General features: G+C 33.8%; 1 protein-coding gene across 2 annotated transcripts in view; it reads right to left on the bottom strand.

Annotated features, from left to right (window-relative positions):
- Nucleotides 1-25,739, bottom strand: part of LOC113401532 (neuropeptides capa receptor-like) — an 83,835-nt gene that overhangs the window by 8,528 nt on the left and 49,568 nt on the right. The window contains exons 3-5 of one of the 2 annotated variants that reach the window (XM_064218487.1): nt 20,001-20,200; nt 15,476-15,635; nt 8,657-8,769 (exon numbers count right to left, since the gene is read on the bottom strand). In XM_064218487.1, coding sequence (XP_064074557.1) covers nt 8,657-8,769; nt 15,476-15,635; nt 20,001-20,200 — 473 coding nt within the window. The remainder of the gene's footprint in view (nt 1-8,656; nt 8,770-15,475; nt 15,636-20,000; nt 20,201-25,739) is intronic. The other variant, XM_026641469.2, reaches the window with a different exon arrangement.

Here is a 25,739-nt window from a genome sequence, read left to right as displayed (position 1 = left end):
AACAACCCATAAATAAGTGCTAACTATGGCGAAGATATTTAAGTGAACATGTGTGTGTAAAGACACACATACACACCCTAACTCTCATTATCATCTAATGGAAAGGCAAACCCCACGGAGAGATATCAGTGGCTTTACTTTCTATACGTTGCCTAGTTACCTTCGTCAATGTCCTGCCCTAAGTCGATACTTAGATTTTCTGATAGGAAAATCCAATAAAATTTATTGCTTCCGTTATTTGAATCTAGGACCTCGTTTATCTGATTCAATAGACCTCTGCAGCGGCCAAAAAAATACAACTGCAAATTGTAATAAATATTGTCTATGGACATGAAAATTAGCCGGGAACAATTTTTAGCTGAGCCGAGATGGCCGAGTGATTAGAACGCGCACATATTAACCGATGATCACTGGTTTAAATCCGGCAAATTACAACTTAAATTTTGTGTATTTAATTTGTTGTTTATGATTTATATCGTGCTTAGCGATGAAGGATGTTCGAAGGCATATCTGCATGTGTGTCTAAATTCAATAAAATTCTACCATCCGTTTATCCACCAACCCGTATTGGAGCAGAGTGGTTGAACTAAATAATAAACACCAAATCTTCTCCTCAAAGGGAGAGGAGGCCTTAGCCCAGCAGTGGGACGTTTACAGCCGGTAACTTTGCTGTTTATAATTTTTAGCAAAGATACGACACTTAGGACGGCTGACGAATGACTTGCAAATATATATTTTTATATAGTACATCAGCACAAAGGAATAATTATAAACCAATTTCGGTATATTAAGCTGCACACTAGACTTTGTAACCTTTAATATGCTAATTCCAAACGAGCCTCGATCGATTGATGAACAAGCGCCTTCGTTACCCGACACAGGCCCTCTTATCTATTGAAAAATATAAACTAACTCTTTGCTTATTTTATATTCTAATCTTTGTAAATTAATAACGATAGATTCAGGCCCTACGTCATACCATTTATGAAAATCTGATATACAAAGTTATTTTCGCATTTATAATATTAATTAAACTGATATAGGTGTGTGCACGCACAGGCGCACTGCTTTCTCACTAGCATAGTACGACAATACGAAAATTTGTCACTTCCGGAGAATGTACACAAAATATTGACTTTAGTCGTTCATAAAATTTGAACAAGTTGTTTTACCGATATTACAAGATACTTCAAACAGACAATTCAGGCGGATAGATCACGTGGCTCGTAACTGATTCTATTATATTTTGTTATTTCACCAAAATATCTTGAGTTTCGAGACGGATAGTATTGTAATGTATTATAATATATAACAAAATATTGCTTTATGTCAGCCTGTCTGGGTAGGTACCACTCATCACCTTCTCTACTCTACTCGACTCAGGCCTTCGAGCCTACCTCACTTACTAACTTAGTTCCCAAGGTTGCAACATTTACATAAATTTGCTTAAGATATTGTAATTTTATAAAAAACCATGAGTGTAATGAATACCATCATAAACATATTATAACACCAATTATAAAATAACATAGTAATACAATTTATATAAAATAAAATAGTTTACTACGACTCAAATAAGAGACGAGAGACATTAATAAAAACTTAATATAACTTGACAACTTAACAAACTTAACAAACTTAACAAACTTAATAAACTTAACAAACTTAATATAACTTGACAACTTAACAAACACTGATGAGGTGAAAAATTAAAGCAACAGTCTGTGTATCCTATGACACACAGATATTAAAAAAAATAAAATTCATATAAAAAACACTAATAAACAAGGCATATTATTGAATACAAGATCCGTGCGGACTTAGTATTTATTGATTTATATAAAAAATTAATCGTACTTTACTCAGCAATTAAAATGTTGGAGAAAAGGTAACTGTGTACTGAGTTTCTTGCTAGTTATTTTCTGTAGAATCTACTTTCCGAACCGGTGGTAGCTGTACATTTACTTCAATACCGTAACATGACGATTCAAAAGTGCTCTCATGAGCTTACTTGAATAAATAATATTTCGATTTTGACTTTTTGTGTTCTATGTCTGTAATGTTCCGCTGTTGGACTGAAGCGTCCGTTTGCAGAAGAGGTTAAGAGCTAATTCCATCTCAATGGTTAAATGCATTGGTAAATAAAATTTTGTCCTTAACATAAACTAAGCACATAAAAATTCAGCAGTGCTTGCTTCGTTTTGAATCTTTAGTTAATTCAGGTGTTCTAACTAATGGGCCGTTTCAGCTCCCACAACACTCATAGGGTACAATTAACTTATTCTAACAATCACTTAAGCTTCAATTCAGTTTGAATTATATATGTGGATACCAAAGTATTATCTTATTCTAATATAAGCAGAATGAACGGACACAGACACCATTACACCATGAATTCGTGAAAACACTTCACCGATAGTATCATTTCAGGTGGCGGTTGAGCTTTGTGTTTGCCCACCTGGAGAAGTATGAGTCGCTTCAATATTTTGGAATATGTTATAAGTTATCAGATATACAGAGCCGAGATGGCCCAGTGGTTAGAACGCGTGCATCTTAACCGATGATTTCGGGTTCAAACCCAGGCAGGCACCACTGAATTTACATGTGCTTAATTTGTTTATAATTCATCTCGTGCTCGGCGGTGAAGGAAAACATCGTGAGGAAACCTGCATGTGTCTAATTTCAACGAAATTCTGCCACATGTGTATTCCACCAACCCGCATTGGAGCAGCGTGGTGGAATATGCTCCATACCTTCTCCTCAACGGGAGAGGAGGCCTTAGCCCAGCAGTGGGAAATTTACAGGCTGATTATGTATAAGTTATCAAACAAAAATATTTAGTATTGTTGATTTCAGGTTGAAGGGGAGTGAGTCAAAGTCATTTCAGGTACAAGGGTCAACTTGTCAGTTCCCAAGGAGACGGAGCATCGGTAATGTAAAGCGTGGTTAATATTTCTTCTTATAATGCCGCTCCATTACGGTCGTGTGAATCACTTTAAACATTAATTCACTTAAGGATTTTGTGAATCGATTTTATAACTTATTGTTAATCGTATTTTTTTTATATTTATTTGTTATAATATTTGATGAGTCTTAATATTGAAAGTATTTTATGTATCAAGCTCAAAGTAAAAAGGCAGTGTTACTGGAGATGTAGTCTGTCTTAAGCCTTAAGCACCGGTAGCTTTTGTAAATCACCCTTACCAATGGATGACTTACTTATTTCTGTATCTGAGTAAATGTTTTACTTTGTAAGATGTGCGAGAAATTATGAATTTATAATATTATTAAAACTTATGGTTCAGGTTCGGTTAATTACGGGTTCAACCGGCCCGGATAAGCTTGGCTGAATTTTGTAAATGTCACGAGGTAACCTGTATGAATGAAAATCTACAATATGTTTACACCAATTTCCGCTGAAACTGTTTGAGAAATAATCTCTAAATCTTCTAAACAGTAACAGCCTGTAAGTTTCCCACTGCTGGGCTAAGGCGAAGGTTTGGAGCTTATTCCATCACGCTGCTCTAATACAGGTTGGTCTAATACACATGTGGCAAAATTTCGTTACGATTAGACACGTGCTTGTTTCCTCACAATATTTTCCTTCACCGCTGAGCACGAGATGAATTGTAAACACAAATTAAACACATGAAAATTCAATATCTTCTTTAACCTACTCGTTAAACAGATAAACGGCCAGCCAACGCAGCGGCGAGACATTTATTTATATTCCGGAGCTGTCATCACCCGTGCATAAAATATAAAATTAAAGTTTTATTAATAGCGTTAAATTATCATAAATTTAAACTATTAATATAATAAAACTGCGAAAGTTCTAGATTAAAAAGTTGAAACTAAAGTTCAACGACCTGTTTCCCGTCATAGTTTCCAAAGAATCAGGGCGATGAGGAAATTCTTTTCTTGAAGCAACCTGGAGACGCGATCTCGTTGTATCTTGAAGTTTAATACATTTTGTAACTTTAATAATAAAACTTCGCATTGTTGAAAATGAGCATTTATGAATGTAAACTTTTAAAAACTATCAACTAACTCGCGCGCCGAACTTGCACGGAATGGAATCTATATTGATATTTTATTTTAAACTGGGGCAAAAAAATTACTTGGTGGTAGGGCTTTGTGCAAGCCCGTCTGAGTAGGTACCACTCACTCACCAGATATTCTACCGCCAAACAGCAGTACTCAGTATTGTTGTGTTCGGGTTTGAAGGGTGAGTGAGCCAGTGTAACTACAGGCACGAGGGACGTAACATCATAGTTCACAAGGTTGGTGGCGCATTGGTGATGTAAGGAATGGTTAATATTTCTTACAGCGCCATTGTCTATGGGTGGTGACCACTTATCATCAGGTGGCCCATTTGCTCGTCCGCCTACCGATATCATAAAAAAAAAAATTATATTCAATCGTGTCCCTAGCACAGGAATCTCCGGTATGATGACTTTTTCATATTTCAAAATATACTCGTGGCTGAGTTTAAAATGTATTATGTGCAAATAATTAATATATGTATATGTCATTTAAAGTATTTTTTTTATGAAATCGAACCTTTTGATTGTCTTATAATATGCTTTTAATGTTTTACTTGGTGCAAGCCTGTCTGATATTGGACAACATCACATACGTTACTCTGATCCCAATGTAAGTAGCTAAAGCATTTGTGTTAGGGAAATTCAAGAGAGCATAGAAAGTTAATTAACATTTTCTACATCGACTCGGCCGGCGTACCCATGAAAACCGGTGTACACACTACTCGACCACGGAGGTCGTCATTTTTATTCATATTCTATCGCTAAGCAGGAGTACTAAGTATTGTTGTGTCTGGTTTGAAGGGTAAGCGAGCCAGTGTAGCTACAGGCACATGTGACATAACATATAAATCTTAAGGTTGATGTAAGCGTTGCTTAATATTTCTCACAGCGCCAATGTCTATGGGTGTTGACCACCAGCTGGTCCGCAAGTCTGTCTATCTAAAGCTATAAAAATATATATTTTTTCGCACACGAAAGGATATACAATATATTTTTTTACCCTTCAATAATATTGAATATCAAAGCGGATTGTAGCGTATCATTTTTAATATATTTTAATCCTTCAGAAAAGAATTATGAGGATCTGTAATAAAAAGTATTTCGCCAAATCTATTTAAAATCTCTCCTTTATAAAAAGGTGAAAATTCATTTGCATACTAATTTAAAACATAAAAAAAATTCATAATATACATATATACTTTTTTTAGGTCTTAGGCGTTTCATAACATAATTAAATTTTATATTATGTTAAGGGAAGGAATTTTCATCCTTTAATTCTTACTATTTATGTGTAGTGATTCTTGTTTAATATAAAAATACTGATAAACTCATTAATGCAGAGGGGCTGGACATCAATTATCAACTTTTAAGCGATTAACGCGCGACTTTTAATCTCTTTAGGGGAGAAATACGATATACATACACAAATTTTGTTTGTTTTTCTCAGTTTCTCGTCAACTTTGTACAGTTATTATGTAAGTACCAACACGAAAATCACCACAGAACGCGTTCACGTGATGTCAGACGGTATATCCGTCATTTGTAAATATTATATTTACAAAACGTAACCATTCAACGCAATGATAGATTAACAAATCCGTTTATCAGTTTTTAAGATTTCAAGAGTGATATACGAAGTGAGGGTTTTAGTGGGCTAGAGTGTAGAATTTTTCAAATCCGACACGTTCGTATCTGAGGTAGGAAAATAATTTCACCAAAATCTAATGATAATGATGAGTCTTCGTAACCAATAGCCCCAAAATGTTTTTGAATATTATTCGTTATTATTTTTAAATTGACCATCCACGCCGGATTTTTAAATAGATTCTGTTTAACTGCTTATAACGCGTGAGTATCGATAAAACATCGACCCAACCCTACAACTCTCATAGGAACGGTACATAAAGTAAATACGGCAGTAATAAAACAAGGTTGAATAAAATAATCCGTGACTTCGTGGTCAGATTGACTAAAAATATCCATTGAAAGTATCGGGCGAATTTTTATTTACTATTTTCCTACAGAAATTGATAAATTTGATCACTTGCAAAGTATTTTTATATAAAGTCGTAATTTATTCAACCACAATTTCAAAGCTCTTGAAACGAATCGTAAATATCGAAAATAGCCAAAAAAGCGACAAAGGATTCGAAAATAAAAAAAAATTATGTAAAAGTATATCACGTTCATAAAATAAATAAAAAAGCTGTTTGAGAAATGAATCCTGACTAAATATATATGAAGTGAAGGGCAGGGGTATATATAAACATATAAATATATATAATTTTTTTCTCTTTCTTCTTTAGTATTATTTATTGTAACACTAGGACAAGATAATTGTTACTAACAAAATGTGCATATAGTCTGAAATATATGATTTATTATTATAAGGCGCATACGAACAATAGCGGTGTAGTGGCTTTGTGCAGGCCCGCCTGTGTAGGTACCCAGTCCACAGATATTCTATCGCCAAACAGCAGTACTCAATATTGTCCTGTTCCGGTTTGAAGGATGAGTGAGTCAGTATAACTACAGACAGAAGGGACATTACATCTTAGTTCCCAAGGTTGATGGTACATTGGCGACGTAAGAAATGGTGGTGACAACTTACCATCAAGTAGCCCAGTCCCTCGTCTGCCTATCTATATCATAATGATCTATATAAATATACTACAGAATGTCTTACAACGTTCACAGTTTTTCAATCATTAGACAATACAAACCGCTATGTCCCTGCGCTTTAAACCTGTAATATCTTCGAAAGTATTCATTTAAACTACATGCTGTAAAGGGCCATATTGATCTATATTAAATCCCAGTATTTAGGGTACTTAATTGGATTAGGGATTAATGCTATATTGCTTAAAATTGCTGCGAAAATAAGCCATTATTTCTCGTAAAAAATAAGGGAAAAAAATGGTTATTGTGGGTTATCCCTAAGAGATAGACATATCACTATCGCGGACTTTTTTGAAGACATTTTCAAGGAGTACAATACTGTAGTACATTATATTGATCTATCTCGTAGGGTTCAGACAGCGTTTGCAATGAAAGCGCAAAAAAATGTGTTTATTTACGACACCACTTAGAAACCTCTGAAATTATCAATGCTTCTCTCCTATATTGGGTATGTTTGATACACATAAACCTTCGTCTTGAATCAATATATCCATTAAAAAAACCGAATCAAAATCCGTTGTTTGTCCGTTATTTTAAAGATCTAAGCATATATAGGGACAGACAGCGGTAAGCGACTTTGTTTCATACCATGTAATATTGATACCGTAGATGTACACTGTAACTGTAGATGCTCATCATCAGTGTCTTAGTGTGTGAGTCTTTTATTATAAAGACAGCAGAAACCATTTTATTAACAACTCTTGCTAAGTATCACTACCACCACCCCTTTTCCCCCAATTACAGTCCTCCCTTTGTACGTTAAAATTCAAATACAATATACTTTAAAAAAATGTAAAGAATCATTTCAAAGCTGTATAGTGTTGGCCCTGAAAACGGTCGAGCTCTCACCCGTTTCGGAGAGTGCCGCCGAAATTGAATTATACATTGGACGACGCGCTCCTCTACAAAAGTTAGCTGTCACATATAGTTTCTTTATTGCGTGTTAGAGAACACACGTGTGGGATTCGTCCGACACGTAACGTCAACTACACAGCGTGGTTGAGTAAATTTTAAACTCCTCCTTTAATTAATAAGCTTATTCTTAATTTTAAATTTTTAATTTATAATTGATTTTGTTGCTATGTATTATTTTTTCACTTTTTATCTTTATTTTATTTAAATATTTTTTGCTTAATAGTGCCTGCTGTGGTCTCCTGTAATTGAAGGAGCACACAACGTGTAACCCTTATATTGTTTCATTTTAAGAATATGTAAATACTTATAGTGTGTTACACGGTTTGGAAGGAGTGTTGAGCGACTTAGTTCTCCTCAAAGGGAGAGGAGGCCTTAGCCCAGCAGTGAGAAATTTACAGGGTGCTAATTTATGTAATGTAATGGATACAATTTGCAAGAATATTGAGATGAGCTGATAGCGTGTATGCGTACAGCTGACTGCCGATCGGCGCTTGCCGCCCGTCGGTGACGTAGTACAATAGAACAACGGGGACTTTATATAATTAGGCTACAAGTGTGAATCTTTTGTTGGAGACTCATATAAATAAAATAAATTATGAAAAAAGGAGGCATCTCTTCAGCCGTGGGGTATTTATAAGTTGTTACTTCCCTCGTTCTATTCCAATACTTTTGACAGACTTCTCATTCAAATTCCGCGAACAAAATTAAATTATTGACATTGATATACGATATTGTACTCAATAGATTTATAAATTATTATAAAGATAATAAAAATATATATATTTCCATTGTTCTAAAATCTACATTATGAACCGTCTCATTTGATTCGGAAGGTACTTGTAAAATCCTTCTCGAAAAAATGTTATGTTCGATTTTGATCAGGAGCACATTGGTCTTTATCTTTTACGCGTTAAGTTCCTTGTGAAAGAAAGAGAGAATACTATATGACACGCTATTATAATTGTTAACTACATCTAAAAGCCCAGTAATATTTTTAAAACTTCCGTTCGTCTTACCCAGCATCCTTATGATATTCTTCCTTGATTGCGCTTGCCTGGCTTCTCCATGTACGCTGCCATTAACGCCGTTCAAGGTCCCCGGACTACCTGGGCTGTGGCTGTGAGTAGACCTGGAAAAAACGTGTATATATTTACCTATGAATGGTCAGCAATTCTGGTAATGTTATTACTAGGTGTAAATACGTAGTACATTATGTACTAACATATGTGCAAATAATAATACTGTATGTATATATTTAGATCAACATCGCAATTTAATTGGTGAATAGTTTCAGCTATAGTCTTACTAATAGCTGATAGGACGGTGTAATATTTTTATTATATTATAGACATATCAAAATAATACATACATAATCATACGAGTAAGTACATAATTAAGGTTTGAAAGTTCATATGTAAGAAGCTACTTCCGAAGTTAATCAAGCGTTTTTAAAAGTTTTCTCACTAATAAATGAATTAATTAATAGAATAGAAAATAAAACCACAAAGATTTAAGGTGATACGTCATAGTGTTGCGTGTGATCCTTTAAGGTCTGATTGTTCAAACATCGAATAACTGAACGAATAACTAACTAGCGAAATAACTTGTCTGACTGTTAAAAAGACAAATAAACTTGACGATTTTTTTTATTGATCATGTGACAAGCTAATAGTTATCTGTGGATTTAAGTTGCCAAATTCATTCTAATTTTGTATGAGCGAGAAACACGCATATCCTGTGTTAGAAGAGGACAGCAAACCCTTTGTTCTTCGTTTATTTGATTTTTAAAAGACCTATATTATAATTTCCGTGGTGCATCTATTAATTCTTTTCTTTTTGGTTTTTCGTCTTGTGTCAGTGTTTCTGTATTACTTCAATAATAATATAATTAATAATTTAAATACTGCTGTAATAGAATTTTTCGTTAGTATTGTCGACAAGCACAAACATACTGTGGAAAATAAGAAGATGCGTTCACTATTAAAGACAAAAGATACGGCTTGGAATAATATTGATATTTACTTTAACTCGAGTCCATAGAAATCATAAAAGTGTGAAGGTATCAAAAATGTACCAAAAAGAACTAAGACGTATTCTGTGCAAGAGTAGGAGATTATCTTATTAAAAATGTTCAACATTTCTAATATTACTTTGGAAAAGAAGAAGTAACCTAACCTAAATGGCTATGGATCTAGTTATATCCATTGAAGAGGCTGATAGATTTATCCCTCAGTTAGGGGCATTATTGACCAAATAGAACTTATCTGAAAAATGCATTATTTTGCTATCTGTCAAATAAGTACTATCTATTTTAATAGTTTATCTGAGGATTAAAAAATCGTACGTACTTTACGGCTTAATAATCGTTGTAGTATCATATTGATATTTCACGATCATGATTTTGGTACTTACGTATAAACTAGCTCCACTTAATATTTGAAATTACGGGATCGATGGTACTAATAGTCGGATTACATTTTTACCAGGATTTTTAGTAGAGATTATCCGGGTTTAAAGTGGTTTAGCACCACTTTGTTACACGAGCTTTTAGTGTGCTCTCAGGGTACTTTCTATATCTCGACATCAAAATATATGTTGCCACTAGGGATAGTCATAAAAATTGAATCTTTGTTCTAGAATCGAGTTCGAGAAAATGAAGGCTTGACTATCGAAATATTCAATAACTCAGGGCATTTAGAAAGGGGTGGAATGCAGAGCATGCAAAGAAATATATAGCGATAAATAACATTCTTTTGAGCGATAGTTATATATATTTTTCATTTGTTTTAGGTTACTTTACGTCTTTTCTTATCATATTTTATATTTCAAACGTTCTATAAGTTTTCAGCGTATACTGTGGCTTGAGACAAATGCTCTTTATTTCTTAAATAATAGCAGATATATATAGACAAACAATTGGCCACCAAAAGATAGATAGATATTTATCGTAGTTTTTGTGGTAAAGTAGATTCTAACATTTTACCATCTATTGATGATTAAAGCCATTTTAGATAGGAAATGATATATACCGGTTCCTCTTGTTGGAATCTACATTTCGAGTCAGTGGTGGCTTCATTTAATATAGTGCTAAAAGCCTTCTTGAATAAAGTATATTTTGATATTGATACTAACTACATAAGCTTTTGTCAAACATTTGAAAATGTCGAGATCCATTTAATTCTGTACATTAATATACTCTGAAGTTGAAAGTTAGCAATAAATTCGTATTGTTAGGGACTCGTGTATGTTTGAAAATTTATTTAGCGGTATACATACTAATTCCTAAACACAAAATAAGTTCCGCGAGTGTTGACAATGATACGTACGTAAGTGTCGCCACTGAGCGAGGGTGTCTTAAATTGTGGTGGTTTTATTTACTCACTTTGTTTCAGAGTTCAGTGATCGTAAATATAATAGACTACCTACCTAGGTTTCCTGACCTTGATCCGAGCACAAGATGTATTTTTTTTTTTACATTATCATCCTGTAAATTTCCCACTGCTGGACTTAGGCCTCGTCTCCCTTTGAGGAGGAGGTTTGGAGCATATTCCACCACGCTGCTCCAATGCGGTTTGGCGGAATACACATGTGGCAGAATTTCGTTGAAATTAGACACATGCAGGTTTCCTCACGACGTTTTCCTTCACCGCCGAGCACGAGATGGATTATAAACACAAATTAAGCACATTGAAATTCAGTGGTGCTTGCCTGGGTTTGAACCCGAAATCATCGGTTAAGGTGCACGCGCTCTATCCACTGGGCCATCTCGGCTCAATAGATGGATTATTGAAGCACATTAATTAGCGGTGTATTAAGCAGCGTGGGTTTGAACCTGCAAGTCGGTTAAAATATACATGTTTTAAGCACAGGGCCATCTTACGTCTATAAAATTTAGATCATTTTACATAAATAAATATTAAATTTGTGTAAAATATTTACTCAAAAAAGGTTTGAAATCGTATCCGTAGGAATATTAAACACTGCTAGTTTAAGATAGCTAAACTAATTATAATAATTCGTTGAATCGAGCTAGCGATAGAGAGGAAGCGACCGAAAAGCGGATTTGTAAAGCTACTGCCACACTGTTCGAACAATAGTAATAAAAATAGCGAAGATGCATATCAGATATGTAATCTACAAGTATTATTATTATGTCCAACATTTTTTTTTCAAATAGAGATATTAACAAAATAGCATTCCTTAGATAACCGTAAAGCATGTATATTTTAAAAGAATATAAACAAAACCGTTTATTATATCAGATATCAGTCCAGTGAAAATAAGCCATGAGATCTGTTTAAAAAATCAAGTTGAACAACTTAGTGACACGAGGCGTTGCATTTATAATTATTGCACTATTTTTTCTTCTTCACTTCAATAATGTCTTAAATATGAAACACACCGCCGTGATCAAGTCCTTATTATTTTACAGATCGGACTCCTAGCAAACGAAGTTATGTAATAGCCCCACTGGTTTACACTTGTGACATGGTCACTATATCTGTTGGATACACATGTGTGACGTTTACACGTTCCAAGTTATAATTGCTTTCGCTTCGCTAGTCTAATTCGATATTTAAAAATAGTGAATCCAATTAAAAATGAACCGCAGCCTGTTCGTGACGCGCCCAGCCGCTGGTAACAGCGACCCGTTATTGTCGGCCCTCTCTTTGCTGCGGTCGCATTCCAATGAGAGCTCACGAGTCAGGGAGATGAGCGATCATAGACTACTTTGTTGAAGGGCTAAGCCTATTTCTAAAATTTATATAATGTCACCACAGACCTGCTCTCCGTGCCGTTTTTATATCATAATTATAATTTTATTTATGTTATTTAATTGCTTCTCCAATTATTACCAGAGAAGACGTAGACAGTCGTGGATTATGTGCAATGTTGCCTCTGAGATGGTTAGTTCGCATTCGCATCCCGGACTGGTTTTTAGTTTGAACCGGTTCAGATATTCGGCTTTGCCTCCATTAAATGCAAGTGGTTACACTTGGGTGGATGTCAACTTCTTTGCTCGCTCTATTCGTGCATTCGTGCTGGAGGTGTTTTGGTTTCTCATTGATATTAACATATCACTCACAACTCAGTAACTGACACTCTTAGAATTAAACTAAACTTATAAACATTTTTTTCAGTTTCTTACTCGTGTGTTATTCAAATAATAAAATATGTCTTATCTTTCTTTATCGAAGAATGATGAGTCTTGAACTGTCAAAGTCTAGTCAACTTTGTAGCAGTTTTTTTTGTGCACAAGTATATACGCAAACACAGGTCACACCGCACTCATAAAATCCTGCTAGATGGTAATTCGACGATTATAGCTCAGGCGCAGCACTTACTTTACATGTTCCTAGCAATAGTTCCAGTACCGGCTGGTCAAAATCCAATAACAATTTAAAAGCCTCGCCTGGGATTCGAACCGATAATCTCAGAATTTATCAAAGTTATTAATTACACCAACAACATTAATCAAGCAAATACTGTTGAACTGTATAGTACACAAGTATAATGTTGTTATAGATTTTTCTTTAAAACAACTGTTAATTAAAAATTGCGAACAATAGACGCACGACAGTTCAAAGCTATTTCAGATCAGGGCGATTGTGTCTTGCACAACTTTACAACTCTCGACAAAGTACTAATTTAATTAACAACAAAATAAATTATTCTTACTGGAGTACTAGCGAGTTAAATTAAATTTATTTTTTCTTTTTGTATAAAACTTGCTTTTTTTACAGGTGGGAAAATTTGAAATGATTTAAGACCGAATACTAAAACTATTTATATATTTGATAAAAAAATTATATCGATAATAAAAATATGTCGATCTTTAATTAATTGATTGCCATGCAGAATTAACAACATTTAATTATAAATAATTAATATAATATAAAAATCCCCACGATATTCTTGTCGGATTCTCGATAAAATTGGTTATGATGTTTCTTTTCCGATTTTTAAAGATAACAACAAAACAACTTATCGAATGGTTCACGTGTGCCCTTTCAGTAACATTATAACGCTGTATAGCCCACAAATTGTGCCCATAAGGATCGGAACGAAGTTTTCAAATATATCTTTTCACTTACAAAATATTAAGTATCGTTTTATATTGTAATACGAACTCTTGGTTACTAGTATAGTCAAGTGTTGCTGATTAGCCTAAAGATTGAGTAGTTAAGAATTCCTTCTGGCATTAAGTCCTTTTGTACCAACTACAGTAATTTGATCAATGTAGTTTTGAATTAAATAAATATATTAATATATATTGTTTGTTTATTTATATGATTTAACTGCTCTAAGGATTTACTAGTCTGATTTGAAATTATATTTTTTATTAGATAGTCCATTTATTGAGAAAGAACTATACAATACCACGCAAAGACATGATACAGTATTGTATTGCGATTGAAACCAATGGAGCAGCTAGACAATTTGTATTTTTATATGCGCTCTCTCGGGCGCGCTCATTATAACTGGCGGAGTCTTTTCGTGTAGTTGCACGTGGGAATATGATCAACCTAATGGCTATTAATTATTGTATGGTCACCCACGAAGTATGATCACTGCAATAGTTACAAAAAGTTAAATCGGTATAAATGTTGATGTCACGTCAGTCTAAATCAAATTGCGCGAATATTATTTGTAATTAATGTTGCCCAGCATTGAAAAAAAACCATCGTGAAAAATCCTGTCACACTCGAATCAACAGGCAGGTTTACTCGTGGTGGATATAGCTATAAAAATTCCTTGAACAGGAACGCCTTTGTCGAGAAGTGGGAAATACACAGGCGGTTACTTTAAAAAAATATATATCATGATTTTAACTATATATTCTTACGGACCAGTAGTAGTAGTAAGCGTATCCGTGAAAAACAGTTTTGCACACATGAGGCACAGAATAAATTGATAAAATCATTAACCACAGAATTATTTGAAATAAGGAAGTGGCGATTATAAATTATCAATAACAAAATATCTTAGCAGCAACAGAAATTGACGTAATGTTTGAAGAATATAGAGTCATATGGTAAAACATAATACTGAATATGGTTATTATAATGCAAAAAGGGCATGTTTTAATTTGCACAATTCGCATAATTGTGATTCATTTCCGATTATAGGATACTTCGAATATAAATCCTACTTTTAGGTGGTAGCCTAGTCCAGCGCTCAAGCGAACTTTTATTTACGTATTATCTTTGATAGAGTTGTATTGTATTTCATTATTTTTGTTCTTAATTTGCTCCAATTAAAGAACATTTTGTAAAAAAATAGTAATACCATTATTTAATAAAATAATGGTTATAAGCGACGGCGTCCATTTCACGAATATGACATAATACCTTAATAGTAATAGTACCACAAGTGTGTACGCAATACAAACGCAAACTCGGAGAGCACAAGACATAAGTGGAACGGCCTTAAGGAACGGCAGGGTAAGCTTCGCCGACTTACAAACTCTGGTCTGACTCTGAGAGTTTCTAACATGTACGTGAAATATGTAAGAGCTTATACTACGAGCTCTCTCGGATATAAAATATATAAGTTAAATGAATATTTTTAAGTTATTTAGATCGCTACGCTGTTTTCACTTATTATGTTTCAAAAATAATTCATATAATTGTTATATCACAGATATCTTCAAAAATATTATGTTAAAAGTCAGCCTATATGAAACCTAAATATTTTTTTAAAAATCTCAGTAATATTTATAGTTACTTTCTATTGAAATATTGCATTCGCCTAACTTATCATATCACGAGTAGATATGCCAAACATAATAATTTACAAATACAAAAATTAAAATTCAGGAGCAAGATACATACCCCATGACATACCTGATCCGTAAGCCCATCCTCACGTACAGACACAGGATGATCAGGCCGGGCAGAATGAAAAAGAAGAAGCTGCTCAGCTCGCAGATGTACCAAGAGGGCAGTTCCAGCATCGCACAGAAAGCCGACTCAAGGGAAGCGTTTCCTGACACTGATCAAAAAATAATAAAAATGTAATAATTGAAACAAAAATAAGGTAGTTGACCAGATACTTCATACCCATAATAATTAAATGCAATCGTTATTACTACAATACCTAAATAGTCTTTCAAGTATTTTGTAGTTGAAACAGTAAAGTAAGTTATATGATTTATTTAATAGCCTATATGGCTGTTCAAGATAGTTTTACTATTAAAGATATAAATTTGAACCATCCTAAAAGTTTTAAGAACAATTTATACATAAAGAAGAAACCTTATTTTAATGACACGATAACAATAATACCTAAAATAATAATAATAAAAATATCAGCTCTGCTCATACGGTATATTCCAACAGTATTGTTCGGCTGTTTTTTAGTGAGATGATTGAGGCCGTTTTCCACCACGCAAGCCCAGTATTGGTTAAAGGTTACACATAACATCAAAAATCAGTTGCAGGACCGAACTTTAGCATTTCAACAATCTCTTCACTAGACTAAATATAGGCAAACAACACGACGGCATTTTTCGAAGAATTTTAGTCACAAACAGATTTCTACTATTCAACTAGCCGATTAAGCTGTATAGTATTGTTGTTTAAGGGGTTGAAATGAGCACTATGCTTCCATTGCCATGAGCTATTTCTCAAAATAATACCGAATTAGTTAGACACAAAGCCACACCTAGTGCAAGCACTCGTGCGTGCCGTGGACGCTGGCTTAGCGTTCGACGACTCATTGATCCATGACTATGCACATAGAGTAATGAGATAATCTCTGTACATTTAAAACTTTCGCCGAATGGAAATAAATAAATTATACAATGAATTGTGAACTTAAATTTAATTAACATTTTAATGATTTGTTCTCGATATCAAAAAATCTAAATCGAAATAGTCTTTATTCAAGTTAGCGCATGAAAGCACAATATGTAAATGTACCACCGGTTTGAAAAGTAAATTCTACCGAGAAGAACCGGGAAGAAATTCAGTAGTCACTCTTTTCGCTTAATTTAATAATGGAGAATTTGCTCATACTGCATGAAATTTTAATTAATTTACATTTGTTATTAACTTCCTATTATTCACTCTAGATTAATTTTTGCGGAAACGTGCGTCGTGTAAAAGTTTATTCTAAATGAATCACTCTCGATGTCAGCCCGTCTGTTAGCATATATTTTCAAATTGAATATTATATTATTTTCAATAATAATGATTTTGGGGCGCAAATTAGAAAATAACACGATAGGTCTCCTTATTAGAAATACGAATATACTTTTTTGTTAAGAAGAAGAAGAATCGTCCCCTCCCCCTTATCTCTGCGATATATTTTTTTAATTAACAAGTTTAGGGGAAAACCTAAGCGGAAGTAAGAAGGCTTTGTATTTTCATCGAAAACAAAAATTATTCTCGAAAACGGAAAATATTCTCATTTGAGAATGTTTATCAAATCCTTAATTAATTAAACTACCATATTTATATATTTGTTTTCGGGAGACTGTAGTCGTCCTCATCTACTTTTATTTTAAAACTAGCTATATCTGCGGCTTTACCCGCGCGAATTTTCTAAACTATTTTACCGGTTAAACTTTATTCTATTGGTTAAATTTTAACTCAGGTTTAATCAATTTTTTTATCATATTAGACAGTTTGTCAAATGTTAAACGTTTAATATGTTTATAAGTATTTTTTTATTTATTTAACAAGTTTTCATTAGACTTTTATGTAAAACCTTGCAACTGAAATTTAACCTGCGTGAGATTGAGTTCAAATTTTGGTTTTATTTCTGATGAGAAAACATTTTTTTCCAATTTTTTACAAATTACAAATGTTCACAAAATAAACTAAGACATTTTTTCGTTAGCTTCGTTGATCCATTTTCTTATTTTTTATGTATAAGATTTTTCTTATTTCTCATGACATTAATTTAATTTATATACTAGTTGTCAACCGCGGCATCGCTCGTGTTTTAGAGGTTTATTTTAAAAAAATAGCCTTTTTTGCGATTCGAGCTTGCTTCATACCAATTTCATCAAATTCGATTTAGCAGTTTGGCCCTGAAAGAGCAAAACGCAGACAGAGGAGTTACCTTCGCATTTATAATAACAGTATATATTACTCTTTTTTTAATCTTTATTTTTTTTGTAGAAACAGCCTATAAGACTCCCATTACTGGGCTAGGCCTCCTCTCCCTTTAAGGAGATGGTTTGGAGCTTATTCCACTACGCTGTTCCAATACGGATTGGTGGATACACATGTGGCAGAATTTCATTGAAATTAGACACATGTAAGATTCCTTACGATGTTTTGCTTCGCCGCCGAGCACGAGAATTATAAACACAAATTAAACTCATGGAAATTCAGAGGTGCTTGTCTGGGTTTGAACTCGCAAGCATCGGTTAAGACGTTTTAAACACTGAGCCATTACGGCTCTAAATAAACGATTTAACAAAAAAAAAACAGATTACATACACGTATATACTTAAACTAACGGAACTAAGAGAATATTGTTATCGATCAATATACTTTTTTTTTTTTTTTATAAATTTTGGACAACATCACATACATTACTCTTATCCCAATGTAAGTAGCTAAAGCACTTGTGTTATGGAAATCAGAAGTAACGACGGTAACACAAACACCTAGACCCAAGACAATATAGAAAATTAATGAACTTTTTCTACATCGACTCGGCCGGGAATCGAACCCGGGACCTCGGAGTGGCGTACCTATGAAAACCGGTGTCCACCCTACTCAACTACGGAGGTTATCATTATTTACATAATCTTATTTACTATTAACATAATCTTATAGGTGTGTGCGTAGTGTGTGAAGCGGGAAGGAATAACAATGTCCACAACTTGATAGTAACTCGTATAATACGCACACAATGAACGCAGAAAGAAAAAGTCAGAAGGCAACAGGGAGTACGGAAGAAGAAAGCAACAGTTCTGATAGAATCGATAACACATTTAAATCACTAAAACTAAATACGAAAACAATTTGATATTAAAGGCTGGTAGACGAATCGCATCGAGCGTGAGAGATCGACTAACTAATCAGCTTTGCGCTCTTTGGCGACTTACGATATTACGCGGTGGCGGGCAGACGCGGAACAAAAGCGTCACTCGGCCGATCCGCCGCGTACTACGGGTTTCGCCCGAGTATGCTTGTGTATTAATATTTTGTGTTAATATTGCTATGAAAATAAATATACGAAGTGTAATGTCGGTGTGTATTGTGTATGTATATTATATTATTACATAAATAATAAATAAATATTAAGTAGAATGTTATATCGTATTTGTGTAATTGTATAGTGTAATAAATAAATATCATCAATTAATAAACTAATTATATACACAATAATAATTCACCTACAATCTCAAAGCTTATTTTCTATCAGTTAGACTGTACAAATAGTCGTATAGAATTTAATGAGATCTGCAACTAGCTTATTTGCATTCCAATTTCTTATTAACCTTAGACTCGGCGCAGATGTCTTGGCACGACACAAGCATATTAAAGCAACAAGACATCGCTGCAACGGAGACGTTAATGCCGAGTTAATTTATTTGTAACTAGGAAATTGTAGCCGAGGTGGCGCAGTGAATAGAACAGTTCGACTATTGGAGACAAATCGCAAGGAAATCTTTATGTGTTGGATAAAATTATGTGCGACTTGGCAGAAAAGGTCTTGGTGGAAAAAGTTTCAAGACATTTTAAGGCAAGATGAGGCTTTTCTCAACAGAAGAAAGCTTATAAAAGGTAAGCTTAAGAAAGGTAACATTATTTTGTAGGAAATTAGTTTGTATGGCTATAAGTTGGAGCGTAAAGGAAACCTCGGAGAATGTAAATGTATAATTATATACATATATTGAATACTATTCAAATAAGAACATTAATTGAAACAATACATTTCTGAGAGAACTTCAAGTTATAGAATAGGATGTATATCCACGAGTGCAGTTCGCGATTCTCTTGAAAATTGTGTGGAAATGGAAAATAAATTGAACTGAAAATATTCCATAAATTGTCTTTGAACATACAAAAATATTACAACAACAAATAAGTACTTATTCATTTTTTCGACACAGGTAGGTGAGCGAATATTGCACCTGATGGTAAGTGATCTCCAATGCTAGTTGATACTGGCGCCGTAGAAATTTGAACAATTTCTTACCAACCGAGGACAATCTTGGGAACCGAGATGTTATATCCCTTGTGTTTGTAATAACACTGTCTCACTCGCCTTTCAAACCGGATCACAACAACATTAAGTATTGCCACTTGGACACCCAGACGGGCTTGCAAAAAACCCTACACCAAGGTTAACATAAATAGATATTTAAATAAATTAATGTAATTATTAACTTACGTGGTGGATAATCGTGGTAGTTAACTGTAGTATAATGGGCAAACGGAGAAGCGGCCAATAGCGATAATGCCCACAGCGCGAGCACTATTCGTAGCGCTCGCCGTAGGCCTGCTACGGCGTAGATGTGTAGCGGGTGACATATTGCCAGGTAGCGTTCGAGAGTGAATGCTACTATCGTTAGCACAGACACGTATGATGCCCTGTAAACAAAATCAAAGAAATTAATCTATAATAGAAAAAGATAAGTTAATTTAGTTCAGTCATTTACACTTAAGGTTCCATAGATTGGATACTTATTTCGTTTAATAGGTTTACGAACAACTTATAACATTTATGAGAGGCTTTTTTTTTTTTTCTTTATTTAAAGAGTTTTTTTGAATATGCCACTCTGTAAAATTAACAATAGAGTAATTAATGTTAAATTAGTTAGTACTACTTATAATATTACGTTATCCTTTCTTTTTTTATTTAATTAATTATTAAGGCCGATTGTGTAATTTCAAATGTTTTTGGCATTTATATCCGTTTTGTTTAAAAAAAGTTGATTCTGATAATTTATCCGCACTGATTTCATTATTAAACTGTACTACTACTTTAAACGCATTTATATATTTGACCCTCGTAATGTCTTTAATATTTTCTGATTTCAAAATTTTAGCCAATTTAAACTACTTAGGTAATTTTTCTACTGACGTAATACTAATTTCAAAGTTGTCGAAATTCTATTCGAATCATTCTTACGAGCCACTTTTCCACGTCTTGTAACAGTTAACCATAACTCATCCTGATCTATACGTCTATCTCTTGTATCGGGTCTTATTATATTATTCGAATTTTCACTTTCCGATATCGTATCTCCTAATTCTTCCGTGTCGCATATTCTCACATTTTCACTATCCCTCATTTTCAATGCCATAACCAATTTCGTTTTCACTCAATGGCTCATCTTCATTCGCGATGCTAGCCACTTGTAAACAACATAACTAAGCGATATAATCGAGCGAATACAATCGAGCGGATCAATATAAAACCGGTTTTCAATTAAACAATACGCGCGTCCCACTATAACAAGAGCCCGCGCGCGAATGCATTTATGAGAGTTTCAAACTTATAAACTATTTAAAATGAAATGATAAGATAAACACCTCATGCACTAGGGTTTTTAAACTTACAACTAAATACAAAAGTAGAAATAAACTAATAACAAAAAGTAATACCTAGTTACATTAATTTTAATGTTAAATATTTCATCGTTAGGAAATCTATGCACGTACACACGTATAATCCGATTAATATATAATTTTTATTATACTCTTATACAGATAACAAGCTAGGTATAGTTAGTGTGAAACATATCTTGGTTAAGTCTGAAGAGGTAGTATTAGACGAAGGACCTTGTGACCAACAAGGCAGGCAATTTTGAAGAGAACACTTTAGCTTTGAAAGATGCACAACTTTGTATTAGAAATTAGAATTAGAACTCTAAATTGTATTAATAAATATAATATACGTTTGATTATATATTTTATATTTACAAAAATGAGAAACAACGACTAGTTTTGTATATAAATATTACTTTTTCAATTTTGCAATTATAACTGTGATTGCTATAAATATAACGAGAAATTTTTAATAAGATTTTTCTATAACGGTGTGAAAACACAAATTGTGCTATTCAACATATATCTGAATCAAATCAAATGAAATCAAAATATACTTTATTCAAGTAGGTTTTTACAAGGTCTTTTGAATCATCATTTAACAAACTATATTAAGTGAAGTTACCACCGGTTCGGAATGTAGATTCTACAGAGAAGAACCGGCAAATCATTAGTAGCTCTTTTTCAACATTTAAAAATACAGTAATTAACATTAAGGAATCCGTAAATATTTTTTTGTTTAAAAAATAGCACGCAATAAGTTTCTCATTTTACTCGTGGGGAAGTCGGGACAGTTTACTTGCATTTTTTATATGTACAAATAATCATCCCTATGCTAGGATATCTACAGATTGTTACTTTATTTAAAACTTTAACCTATTCTGTATTATAATTTTCTTAATCACTTGGAGCCTATTTAAAGGAGTATCTCCTTTCAAAAATAATTAGATTTTTTTTTTTCCAACGGTTCTTCTTCTTCGGAGACGAGTTAAATTAGATAAAGGGTTTCTCTGATTTAACTCATTTTATCGATGTGAATTTTTCTTGGGGCGTGTTACAAAACGTTGAATAAATATACGTATAAGATTTTTGAATAACAATTTCAAACCATCAAAACATTAAACAATAGCAGTGATAATACATCGCAGCACCAGAGGGTTTCCAATCTCGAGCCTTTAATTACTATTCATGAACAACGTAGGTACTATACATATACACAACACCACTCAAATAATGGTTAGTTAACCATAAACAAAGCCTTTAAGATCGGACATAATGCTATTGGCGTAGATTGGGTTGTAATATATTATAGAAGAGGAATTAAGACATTGGTTGTTTTGCATTCTGTCTAATTTTATTTAAATCGTCCAGGTTTTGTCCATATTAAACATTCAAAATATAAACTAGAATAGATCCGACTTTGCAATGTTAATACATCCTTCCTCGGGTACAATGTTCATTTCAGTCACTTTTAACTTGGCCTATTAAAAAATTTAAAGCTCATGTCGAAGGCACGTTGATAATTAAGGCATATTACTCAATATAAGAATGTATTGAAAAAAAAGTGTGCCGACGTAGCATTTATTGATTTCTAGGCAGGATATATAAAAAATAATTGTACTTTACTGACATACTATGTAATTAAAATGGTGGAAAAGAGTAACTACAGAGTTTCTAGCCGGTTCTTCTTGGTAGTATCAACTTTCCAAACAGATGGTAGTTTTACTGCAACATGACGATTCAAAACTGCTTTAATGAGCCTATTTGAATAAATAATATTTTGATGTATTAATAAATACTTTCTTATACGCGCTAGAATAAACGCACACGGATGTAATACGAAGTAATTGAAATCGTTAATCATCAAATCCTTATCACGACGTAGTATTAATAATCGTTACATAAAAGTGATTTACCTACGTCAAACGTTATTACGATTGTTTTATTTGACGGGAACGTGACCGAATGTGGTTTTGTCCGGGAATTCGCAAAAAGTCAATACGGAAATTCTATAAGTTCTTTATATTATTTCTCTTATAAAGAACATGTTACTTGTAGAATTAGATATGTATACATATGTCAGATGGAACGTCATTATATATACAAACTTATTATCGTTAGTAGATACGCTACATTTGGCTAACTTTTGACACATTCAACACATACGTCAATACAATAATATCACATCATCCATCAGTTAGACTCCGTCTTGACGCGAAGACACTTGGTTTTCGTGCCGCTCTTCGATTAGAGACTTATGAATGACCGTCTCCGACATAACCATATTTTCCTCATGAATTGCTTATTATTATTTTGATCTAAAAACTTTTTTGGGGAAATGCCATTTTTGCTGTACTATTTTATCAAAATCTGTGTCTTTAAAATGCCTAGGCAGTTTCTCAGGACAGTTTTGGAGTGGCTTTCTATTGCTCTACTATGGCTGCTGATTTCTGTCTGTTCTAGCAAAGGTAGATAAAAAGAGAGCCGAGATGGCCCAGTTGTTAGAATGCGTCCATTATAACCGATAATTGCGGGGTGAAGTCCAGGCAAGCACTACTGAATTTGTATGTGCTTAATTTGTGTTTACAATTAATCTCTTTTCGGCGATGAAGAAAAACATCTGGAAAAAAACCACCTGCCTCAACAACTCGCATCGGAGCTGCTTGGTGGAATATCCTCAAATGTTATACTCAAAGGCAGACGAGACCTTATTCCAGCAGTGGCATATTTTTACTTTAGATAAAAATGTTTTATACATATAATCAGAATAAAGATAGTTATAATGTTTTTTGCTCTCTCCCTCCCTTTGTCGAGTGATTTGTATGAAATTGGAACAATGTCATAACCAGAGATAGTTAATGTTGTAAATTATTAAAAAATATTTTTTGTATTTTCCTTTGCAGATAATGTCGTTCGGACTGAATTTTGGCAACCACGGTTGATCTTAAGGGGCATATAATAACGCGAGATATTACGGTACAAAAGTTTTTACGCCAACACAGATGCTGTCTTTATTGCTTTACTCATAGTACATAGAGAGGGAAATCCGCCACTACCGGAGACACTTCAGGTGCAGGATCAAATGGATTTACGTGCTATTAGTGCCACAGAAATGTAATCACTGCTACTAATACAAACACTTTATATCTTAAGAGGAGATGATACTGTACATTTCAGCTAGAGATTAGATCAACGACAAACACACACACATACACACACACACACACACAGGTACAATGTGTACAATATGCACTTGTAAATATAGTAGTATATAAAGTAACCAGTAAGTACTCAGTCCGCTGGGAGCAGCTCTTTTGAGCGCAACGTGAGCACTTAGAACGTCCACGACAGACCCCCCAGGTGGCGCTTTATCTGCGAGAACAAAGCAAAATCTTACAATGAACTCGTGGAAGACAATTCTAAGTTGTATATGAATGTAGTAAATGCATCGAGCCAACGAGCAAACAACGTGGACCAAAGTGAAAAGTTTAGGTTAATTGACGACCTCCGTGGTCGAGTAGTGTGTACACCGGTTTTCATGGGTACGCTATTCCGAGGTCCCGAGTTCGATTCCCGGCCGCGTCGATGTAGAAAAAGTTCATTAGTTTTCAATGTTGTCTTTGATCTGGGTGTTTGTGGTGCCGTCGTTACTCATGATTTTCCATAACACAAGTGCTTTAGCTACTTACATTGGGATCAGAGTAATTTATGTGATGTTGTCCAATATATTTATTAATCAATTATTAATATTAAATTTTCTCAAAACCCTTGACTTGGTGGAAGGGCTTTATGCAAGTCCGCCTGGGAAGGTACCATTCGCTCATAATGAAAACTACCGCCAAACAGCAATAATTACCAATGTTGTTTTGCGATTCGAAGGGTTAGTTAGCCAGTAATTACAGGCACAAGGGACATAACAGCTTAACCTCTAAGCTTAGTATTTCTTTCAGTGCAAATGTCAAATGAGCAGTTTAGACCACTTAGTATCAGGTAGCCCATTTGCCAGTCTGCTTCCGTATTTGAAATAAAAACCTAATAACCTGGTTAGATTTTCTATGGTTTCATATAATTATATAATAAATAATAGGAACACACAAGCCAATAGCCATTGTTTCGGTAGTCATGGCTCGAACGCCACTGCATTATATAAACATAACACTATTTTAGATAAAAAAAATATATGGAATATAATATTTAAGTATTATTTTTAATCTAGTCAGGTTCATAGTAAAATTAAAATTCGTGTGAATTTGAACCCGAGATTATTGGTTAAACTAACACGTTTGTCACTGTACCACCTGGGCGAATGATATATTGAAGACATATTAGCGAAGTAGTTTTCCGAGTTTCCGGAGCCAATTTCACGAAATAAGATATTTGTGGAATTGAAACCAATCGAATTCATCTCGATGTTGTTAGGTTTATTAAATGTGAATAATGAGTTTATTGGAGCGACGTTGAGTTACGTCGTAAGCATCAATCGTATTCTGTCGAAAATCTATATTGATAAATAAGGAGACGTATTTTTAGTAATGACTCAATAACAAACATAATGCTACTTACTAAAATAACTTAGATG

The sequence above is a fragment of the Vanessa tameamea genome, chromosome 22 (genome assembly GCF_037043105.1).
Source record: "Vanessa tameamea isolate UH-Manoa-2023 chromosome 22, ilVanTame1 primary haplotype, whole genome shotgun sequence".
Lineage (NCBI taxonomy): Eukaryota > Metazoa > Arthropoda > Insecta > Lepidoptera > Nymphalidae > Vanessa > Vanessa tameamea.
The sequence above is the reverse complement of the archived record's forward strand: the minus strand, read 5'-3'. Positions and strand labels throughout refer to the sequence as shown.